This window comes from Camellia sinensis, chromosome 7, assembly GCF_055761805.1.
Source record: "Camellia sinensis isolate YWXY chromosome 7, ASM5576180v1, whole genome shotgun sequence".
Classification (NCBI taxonomy): domain Eukaryota; kingdom Viridiplantae; phylum Streptophyta; class Magnoliopsida; order Ericales; family Theaceae; genus Camellia; species Camellia sinensis.
In genome coordinates this window covers 20,793,352-20,803,201 of record NC_138967.1, presented here as the reverse complement: position 1 = coordinate 20,803,201, position 9,850 = coordinate 20,793,352, and the positions used below count along the sequence as shown (strand labels likewise).

The 9,850-nt window shown below is 36.7% G+C and overlaps 1 protein-coding gene across 1 annotated transcript; it reads right to left on the bottom strand.

The window, feature by feature from the left end:
* Positions 1-5,015: 5,015 nt before the first annotated feature.
* LOC145795652 (zinc finger BED domain-containing protein RICESLEEPER 2-like) lies at positions 5,016-7,125 on the bottom strand. The gene is made up of 5 exons (XM_082880497.1): positions 6,699-7,125; positions 6,293-6,490; positions 5,921-6,187; positions 5,618-5,660; positions 5,016-5,049 (listed from the first exon to the last, which is right to left on the bottom strand). The coding sequence occupies exons 1-5, from the start codon at positions 7,123-7,125 to the stop codon at positions 5,016-5,018; spliced, it is 969 nt and encodes a 322-aa protein (XP_082736623.1).
* Positions 7,126-9,850: the final 2,725 nt, after the last annotated feature.

Below are 9,850 nucleotides of genomic sequence, written 5' to 3'. Positions count from 1 at the left end.
GTGTTGGTTAAGTGTTGTTCATCTTGTGATGGTTGGCGGTCACTTTTTGAGTTGGTGGTTAGTGCTTTTGAAGAGGTTTTGCTTGGTTTTGTTAAGGTCTCGGAGTAGTAATAGTTGTTTTGGCCTTCGGGTGCATTGTGCATTAGGCGATGGAAATAGTTAGTTGAAGTTGGGTTATCACCAATAAGGTATGGTGTCTTGGTATTTTGAGGAGTCATTTTGCCAAAATTCTTGTTATGCTTAAAGAATTAGATCCTCTTTTGTTGTCATTGGGTTACCAATGTGAATAGAAGAACCAATTAATGATTTATACTAGTAAGGGTTTTTATAACCAATTATTGTGCGATTGTAATGGTTTTGTTCGTTACCGATGTGACTTGTTGAGGTTCATGTAGTAGTCAAAGAAATTTTGTTGATGCATTAATAAGTACCAGAGTGAGTTTGTGGCTGACTGTAGAATGTATTACATTACTTGAGTTTAATTTTGAGGACGAAATTTCTTTAAGGAGGGTAGGTTGTAGTGACCCAGAATTTTTATTTATTTATTTATTTTTAAATAGCCAGTGTATAATTTAATTGAGTAAATTTTCGAATTTGAGTGCTGTGTAAATTCTGTGCGAAAATAGTTTGGTTTTGTATTTTTTAAAAATAGTTACTGATCTCAGAAAATTATGAACTTTTTGTATGTTGTTCACATATGATTCTACCACATTGGGTAAAAATTTCAGAATTTATTAATGAGTATTTATTTTATGAAAATTCGTGGACTAGTCGGTGTTCTGTCTAGTGTACTTTAGAATTTGATTTTAAGTTTTGGGTGTTTAGGCCATGACTTGAGATTAGATTTGTTAGGTGTACTTTGGTTTATAATTGGGCCATATTTGGCTTATGGGTGAGAATTTAATTCAAGACCCATGGCTTGGATTCAATTTAATTTGAGTTTGTTTATGATTCTTGTTTAATTATTTGGTCCTTTTTAATTATGTGATTGGTAGTAACTACCTTGAGAGTTGTTATTATTTATTATATAGGATTATAATAAATATTTGATAGTTGATTTTATGGTGTGTACCAGGCCTGTCAATGGGTCGGATCTGGGTTGGATCTATCGAAATCCGATCCGATCCGATTAACCATTAATCCGAATCCGAATCTGAATCTGAATCTGAATCTGATTATTAAAAATCCAACTAGTTACAATCCGATCCGATCCATGTTAAACGGATATCTGATCCGTATAATTCGATTTGATCCGTTATTTTTCCCCCATCTCTTCTCTTCTCTCTCTCTCTCTCTCTCTCTCTCTCTCTGTGGTTAGCAACCATAGCCACTACCAGTGGTGGTTTTGAAGAACTTGGCATTGGACTATGAAATCAGAGACCCATAAAAGTGTTGAGATTGCTTGTGAGTAAACCCCGGTTGGATCTGATAATTCTTGCTTTACACAGCCCTTGGATACCAAGGTTGAGAAATCAGATACAAATTCAGACAGTGATATGAGATCAAGATTGAACAGATCAAAACTCGAATTCATAAATCCCAGCAACAAAATGTAAGCAAATTATGCATTTTGTCATCAAATAGAAAAATGAGCATGAAAGTAGCTACAGATTTGATAAAATTGGAAATCTTCCTGAGCCAGCATATTGCACACAAAGAAAAATTGAAATTATGGACATCCTGTTTCCATCTTCTTGTGCTATGACTCTATGAAGCACACTCTCGTATTTGCCATTGGTGATTACCTGTGTGTAGAAAATGAATGTATGAAAGTCCACTACACATGTAATAACCCACATTCATGCCTTAGTCATGTTCATGTGCATTTGCATGACTTTGTCTTGTTAAGCTTGTATTTGTAGACTTTGACTTGTTTTGCCTAAGTAAAGGTCCCTGTCTTGTTTTGTGCTTATGTGATTTGCCTAAGTGTTGTATGCATTCTTTGTTCCTTCCTTGCTGTCCCAAGCCTAGGTCATGCCAAGCCTAGGTCATGTTAAGCCTAGGTCATGCCAAGCCTAAGTCATCTCAAGCCTAGGTCGCACCTTTGAACCTCTTACACCTAGGACTATCTTGGAACCATTTTGGTTGACCTCCACCTTCACCCTAGCATATTGGCCGAGATGCCATCATCTAGGCCGAGGTGTGCATCACCTAGGCCAAGATGTGTGTCATCTAGGCCGAGATGTTATCATCTAGGCATCCTAGATCTTTGATCCTTGCACCTAGCGATCTTGTTCCGGGACTGGTATAACCTAGACCGAGGTGTGGCATATCTAGGCCGAGGTGTGGCACAGCTAGGCCAAGTTTTATCCTTCCTAGCTAAGATCATTGAGACCTTACTTGCCAAAGCCTATGTCCTAATCCGAGATCATTACATGCCGGAGTGCCCATGTCATCTTACTTGTTGTACACACTTTGTCATATGCTTGTCTTTTCACTCAGGCACCTTTTTGAGGAGATCCAATCTGGCGATGCCACGTGTCCCAGCAGAGGGTTAAGTCTGCTAGCAGTAGAGAAACCCACATCACTTTGTCATATCTTTGCCTTTTTAGAGAGAGAAGCTATAGGAAGAGGAAGAGAAGTTCTTAGCGTGAGAGAGCTAGATTCCAAGCTTGATCTTCACACCTTGAACCGTTAGATCCATGTTTTGAGGTTAGATTCTTGATCTACTCTTGTTATTCTTTATGTTGATCCAATCACATTGCATGATCTAGCATGATTCATGAGCCATGCATTGATTTAAAGTTTGGTTTTAGAAAGAGAAAATGATGTTCTTGTGTTCTTCAAGAAAAATCATGTTTTCATCCGAAAGTTTGTATCAAGATCCATGTTTTTGTGTTTGTTTTCATAAAATCTTCAAGTATGGGTACCCAGGTCCATGTTTTCGAACTCATCTCATGAAATCTCATATTTTGAATAAAGAAGTTATGATTTTAGCATTCATTTTCTTCATGTTCATGTTCTTTATGTTCTTCAAGGGAGGAAACCCCGATTTCCAGATTTCACCTTTCCCTAGGTGTGGTCACCGAGACCACTCTTGCCTAGATCTCACACCTAGGCCAAGCATCGTATCTCACCTTGGCCTACCTTGCATGATCACTTCCACCATTAGTCTATCTTGCATGTACACCTAGGCCAACCTCTGCACACCTAGGCTAACCACTGCACACCTAGGCCGACCATGGTACACCCTTGCCGGCACCTTGTAACACCTCGGCAGGCAGCTGCACACCGAAGCCTAGGTAACCACACCTCGGCCAAGAGGTGTGGGACCTCGGCCAAGACCTCCTGAGTCCACCCAGCTAGGTCATTTTAACCTAGATCATCTCTGTGCATCCATTCCAAGACCTAGTTGGTACCCAACATGCTTTTCCAAGAAGAAAAAGAGTATTTTGACTTCCAACACATGTTTTACTTTGTCTTGACTTGGTTTTGGAAAGAAATGCCGGGATCATTTTCATTCATGTAAAGCTTATTTTGAGAATGCATTTCATATCCATCTTTGAGCATCTCTTCTTGTCATCTTGAAGTACATTCAATGGGATTTATTATGTACTTGTAGGTCTTGGATCCTTGCCTTATTCCCTACACCCAAAGAGCTATGTGAGTGGTATTTTTAATAAAACTATGTTATAAAGTTTTGATAAAGCTTTGCTTCGTTTTGAAAAAGTATTTGATCAAGCATGAATGATTGTCCTCTAATTTCTGTATCAAGTATTACGTTTGTTTTGATGACATTCTTGGAAAGTCCTTTCATGATAGGAGACTTTAAGCCCATGTAGCACCATGTTGAGATGTCTCTGCCATCGACGGTCTTGTACAGATGGTACCACCGACGATCTTGTACGGGTGGATTTGTCTAATCGATTCCAGGTCGATTATTCCCTTGTTTTGTCCGGAATGTCATCCCATGTATTATGTAGATGTTATTAAACATCCCAAGAAGATTTGAAAGATTTGATCGATGAACTTGATTCATCCCATGTTTTGTTACAAGCTATGATATGTATTGTTTTGATAAAGATCTCGGATATCATTCATTCAAACCTTTATTAATTATATCATTCACTGAGTATCCAAGCTCACCCTCCCCTTTATATATATGTCGGTGGCGAGCAAGAAGGCGGTGACGCCTAGATGTTATTTGCAAGTTGTTTTGGATTCATTTTGCTAGCCTCTTGAAGATTATGTTTCTTAGTTTTAATTCACTTCTTCTATGTATGTCGGCTTGAGAAGCCTTTTGATCAAGATGTAATATGTACTTTATTTTATTTGTATCCAAGTTGTAAACCATGTTAAAATGTATGTCATTTCATTTAATCTATGCACAACTCTTATGGACTAATTAGATTTAAACTTATTGCTTCCGTACATGTAAGCCCCATATGTATACTTTGATTGTGTGTGAGCCTTTGTAAGTTGGCCTTTGGTAATCTCGGATTACTGGCCATCATGGCACCATTCTACTAGGGGCGGAATGGGGTCGTGACAACACATGCATAAATCCCAACAACAAAATGTAAGCAAATTAGGCATTTTGTCATCAAATACAAAAATCAACATGAAAGTAGTTGCAGATTTGATAAAATTGGAAATCTTCTTGAGCCAACATATTGCACACAAGGAAAAATTGAAATTAAAGGTCATGAAAAGGAAGGGTTTCCCAAGAAGAACCATCACTACAGCATTTTCCAAGGTAATTGAGAGGACTCAATAATAGACAAAACCACAACCTATACAACCGAATTAACTGTCACAGAATACAACCGTGAAGAAGAACAACAGACAGAAAAGGTCATCAAAAATGCAAAAAATTTGAAGGGAGAGACAGCAGAACAAACTATGCCTCAATCTGACAAGGTTGATTACGTAAATAGTTTATTTTTAGCATATTCTTCTCTTCTAAATTTGCTGGATCAAAAACAGGACACTGTAATTGGATAACAAACTGTCAAAAGCAATGCTGTCTTGTCAACAGAGTCAAAAAAAAGATAGTTGCAGTGAGTTCTTAGTCATTAAAGCTTCAATTGTCGATTCCAATGATTCAACCTGCATAGAGAAAACAACACAAGCACCTTAATCAATACTCATCAAATAGCCCAAACTTCAAAAGCAAATATTTTGAGCATAAATTAGCGACAATATATTCAAGTTGAAAGATTAACTTCACTTTTATCTATATAAATTTAGCATGAGGATGACAATTTTCCATTTAAGTTATTTGTTCTAAAAGCTATACAAGTCAAAATGATTTTGGAAAAAATGCATGCAATGTGACATGATTAAAGGCAGCAAAAACTTACCTGCATATGCTTGAGACAAAACACAACAAAATCAAGAGCTGTGAGTTTCTATAGAACACTGCAGTCTCCCCCCTATGTGTAGAGAAAACAGATGCTGCCGAAAAGTTTGGAATTGAGATCTCTGAGAGCTGCACTAAAAAGACATATCTTATAGGGTGATGGACATTGTAAAAAAAAAAAAAAATCTACAAAAATAGGATAAATAAATTAGAGCAGGGGACCAAAACAAAAAGAAAGAACAAAAGTTCTCCTAACATATATGATTCAATGAAAAAATCCAAAATTCAAAACGCAGAGATGAGAAATATACTGACCTATATGTGACAGTGACAGGGTTACAGCTTAAGATAACTTCTCCTAACAGAAAACAAAAGTTCAGTTTAAGATAACAGAAAACAAAAGACAAAACTTCAGCTTAAGATAACATAAAACAAAAGTTGAAAAGCAAAACCCACATACAGAACACATTAAGATATTTATAGAAACAAAAGTTCAATCCATCTACTCATGTCAGCATTCTTCTACATCTGCAATTTCAAAATAATGTGACATTAAGATATTTATAGAACTAAACTAAAGAACATCTAATTATTTAAAAACTTCAATATTTCACTTACTTCTATTTTTGGTTGACTCAATCCAATCATTGCAAGTGATCAAGGCCTCCGCAATATCTGGAAGTAATGAAGCACGTGTCTCATCAATCACCCTACCTCCTACACTAAACGCCGCCTCTGATGCAACCATAGTGGCTGGAACACTTAAAACATCACGAGCCATCTTTGCCAAAGTAGGAAATTTTGCTTTATTCACTTTCCACCAATGTAGAATATTGAAGCTCTCATTACTTGGAAACACCAACTCCTCCAAGTATTGCTCCACCTCTGATTTTTGATAGGCATGAATGTTAGAAGGGCGTTCTTGGGCATACCACCCATGAAAAACAGCCAAACTTTATTGTTTTGAAGAACCCACATGCAATTAACAACCACTTGAGCTACTATTTTCATAAACAAGGGCAATGCAACTCATAGAATCAGAAGAATCACTCCTATACTCATAAAAAAGATCAACAAAACCATTACGGACCCTCTGAATATGCTTATTAGCATCAACACCATAAATAAGCCCAAAGTAGTATTCCTCCAAGTCCATTTTAAATCTCAGATCGAGAACCACTGCAATTGCTAACACCAAAGAACATTCTTCCCAATATTTTTGAAATTTCACTCTCATTGGACCGGCCATCAATCGAATGCAATCATACTCACTTTGCTCCCATTTTTTCATTTCAAGTTGAATAAGACAAATATCGGGAAAAAACACATTTGAAGTCGGAAAAGTGGTACCACTAAAGTGAGATGTAGCATCAAAAAAAAATCTTCAAGCACCCACAAATCACATTTGCTACATTCCACTCATCCTCAGAAGGATTGTGCTTATATTGTTTGTCAATTTGCCCTAAGCGATGGAATGCACTTTTCAAATCTAATGCAGCTTCAAGCATTGAATAAGTGGAGTTCCATCTGGTAGGAACATTCATGGGGACTTTCTTTTTACGATGTAACTTAACATGATTCACTGCAACATCAAATTTTTGTTTTCTATAAGGAGACCTCCCTAAATATCTCACACTTTCTCGGATTTTTGAAATAAGACTCCCAATCACCTTCAAACCATCCTGAACAACTAAATTCAATATGTACGCACTACAACGCACATGAAGCAATTGTCCACCCAAATGTAGTAATCCTTGGTCATGTAGCCATCGCTTTAAGAGTCTCACCATGACATCATTACTCGTTGCATTATCGACTACCATTGAAAACAACTTCTTATCTATGTTCCACTCTAAAATTAGATCTTTGATAAAACTAACAAATGGTCTCCATCATGCGGGTAATCAATGCGTCTATAAGCAAGGATTTTCTTCTTCAACTCCCAATCATTAGTCACATAATGAGCAGTCAAACATGTATAGGCAAAATTCTGATGGTCTAAAGTCCATATATCAGTTGTCAAGGTGATCTTAGAAGAGAGTTCATCCAAAAATTGATATAACTTGGCCTTTTCTACTTCATAAACATCAAGGACATCCGCCCTAACAGTGTTATGAGAAACAAGTTTGAACATTGGTTGAAGATTATTACAAAATAGTTCAAAAAATTCATGCTCAACCATGTTAAAAGGATAATTATGCTTGATTACCATCCTAGAAAATCCATACGGCTTCTGTCTTGATCGAATTTAAAATTTGTAGCCTTAGGAGTAGATTCAGAAGCCGCCTTACTAGCATTCCTAGGGGCATTTGGCCCTTTAAGTACTAGACATGTCTTTGACAAATGATTTTTTAAATGACTAGTCTCTTTCTTACTCTCTCCAACAAATTCCCTATTGCAATGCTTACATCTAGCTATGTCATTTCCATTAGGTCCTTTAAATTTGGCAAAGTCATCCCATACCTTTGAAGTTAGTTTTCGAATCCTCTTTGTGGGTCCTTGAGATACATCGTCATCCAACTCGACATCATCAGCAGTAATAGGTTCGCTATAATCCGAAGACATCTTTGGCTCAAAAACTCAAATAAGCACTGCACAAGAAGTTAAACATAAAGGAGCAGGAGTTAGCAAGATTGTCACGCCCCACTTTTTAATACTCGAAATCATTACCAAAATCCATTACTTTGAATCAAGTTTAGAGAACATGTGGAAATACGCTCAAATATTAGACTAGTGGAGTTAAATAATAGTTCTCTCATTCGAATGCAAATTAAGTACAACATGAGAATTCTAAATAAACTGCTCGTAGGCTTACAACATTAAAGAATCAAAAGAAGGGTGCAACCCTTTTACAACAATGGCATTCCGCCAACACAAAAGAGGCCCCGTGGCCAACAAATAAGAAGATCCAAGTCTTGTAGCATAACCCGCTTAACACCTGAAAAAGATTAAAAAACGTGGGATGAACATATAGTCCAGTAGGGATCTCAACATGATCCTCAACAATAACAACATACAGATAGCTATGATCATGAATGCCCAATCTCATACTAGAATAGTAATGTGATCGTTTATACAAAATATACATATGTATGAACTTTTCCTGAAATCAGTCATTTCATTCAACTCGACTCTAAAAGCAGTTCATCATTCTTTCCTTTTCATTTTCCTTTGTTCCCAAATTCTCATAACAATAACAACTTCTTAGGAAATAATTTCACTAAGCTCGTTACATTCCTCCCATTTTCCATACTTACAACAGATTTGCCCCTTTTAAAACATATTTTCAAATACTCAATTTCCTTCACACTTTCCAAAATCTGAAAATGGCATTTTGGTTTATTCCCCATTCATTCAAATCTATACATGCATGCCCTTAAATAAAAAGAAGATAAAAAATCATCAACGTGCGTAAAGCAGCAAATGAGGCACGGCCCTCCAAACTGTAACCATTACAGCTCATGATACACTCAGACACGCTGAGACAATAACAACAAGCTCTGTTCTACCGGCCAAATCAGTTCCCCAGGCGCTAAGCTGGAAGGTAGCGGTACCTCTGATTGTAAGTGCAGTCAGTTCTCTAGGCACTAAGCTGGAAGGTAGTGGTACCTCTGATTATAAGCGCAGTATATAACACCAACCATCTCAATGTGACAACGCACAACTAACAAGTGTATCACATATCTCAACACTTCATTACATATAATGTTCAATAGACACAGATGTAATGCACACACGACAATTCAATACAACAATGCCATCCTCCACCGATGACCAAGGACAAAACCTCTAGATGCATGTAATTAGTACATCTATTAAAAGACTCACTATCATGAGATTTTAAACCCAACAATGCCACAAACACGACAATTACAAATTAAATTCCCCAAGTGTGTGCATTTAACACTCATGATACAATAATCCAATTCTCATATTTATTTTCCGAGACTCACGAAGAGTTAACACTATATTTTCCACTTTTCAAAATCACCTTTCATAATTTTCCAAATCAACATACTTCGTTACTTATTCCGAAACACTATTCCCATTTCTCAAAACAAATTCCGATTCTTTGTTTTCACAAAACCAAATCCCTCATATCTTACTAAACCAATTATGCTATTTAATTCATAATGTTAAATTAGGGTTTTCTTCCCTCTTTCTCAATATTAACCAAAAGGCCCAAATAACAATAACAACACCACAATAACCTCATTTGAGACCCAAAATACATAAGTATTGGCCCACAGAACAAAACTCCTCTTTTAGTTATTCAAATCAAAATATAAATTAGGGCTTTTCGTTATTTCAACAACAACATGCTATTTTACTTCCTCAATAGTCCAAAGGATAACCAATGACAATAAAACCATTCCCAATCAACCAATCCTAGGTTCCCTCATGATTTTCCAACAAACCCAACAACATGGATATGATTTTTATGCTATACAAAACTACCACATGTCTATCTATAGACGAGGCATTGTAAAAGAACAAAAAAATCCCTACCTCAAATGGAGAACCCAAAAGGAAGAAGAGCAAAACTCA

Excerpts from the sequence above, each read along its gene's own strand:
- LOC145795652 (XM_082880497.1), bottom strand. The coding sequence starts at position 7,125 with ATGGTAGTCGATAATGCAACGAGTAATGATGTCATGGTGAGACTCTTA. Across the intron at positions 6,491-6,698 it reads GAATGTAGCAAATGTGATTT|CAATTGCAGTGGTTCTCGAT; the intron begins GTGGGTGCTTGA and ends CTTTGGTGTTAG. Across the intron at positions 5,050-5,617 it reads CCTGTCACTGTCACATATAG|GTTGAATCATTGGAATCGAC; the intron begins GTCAGTATATTT and ends TTCTCTATGCAG.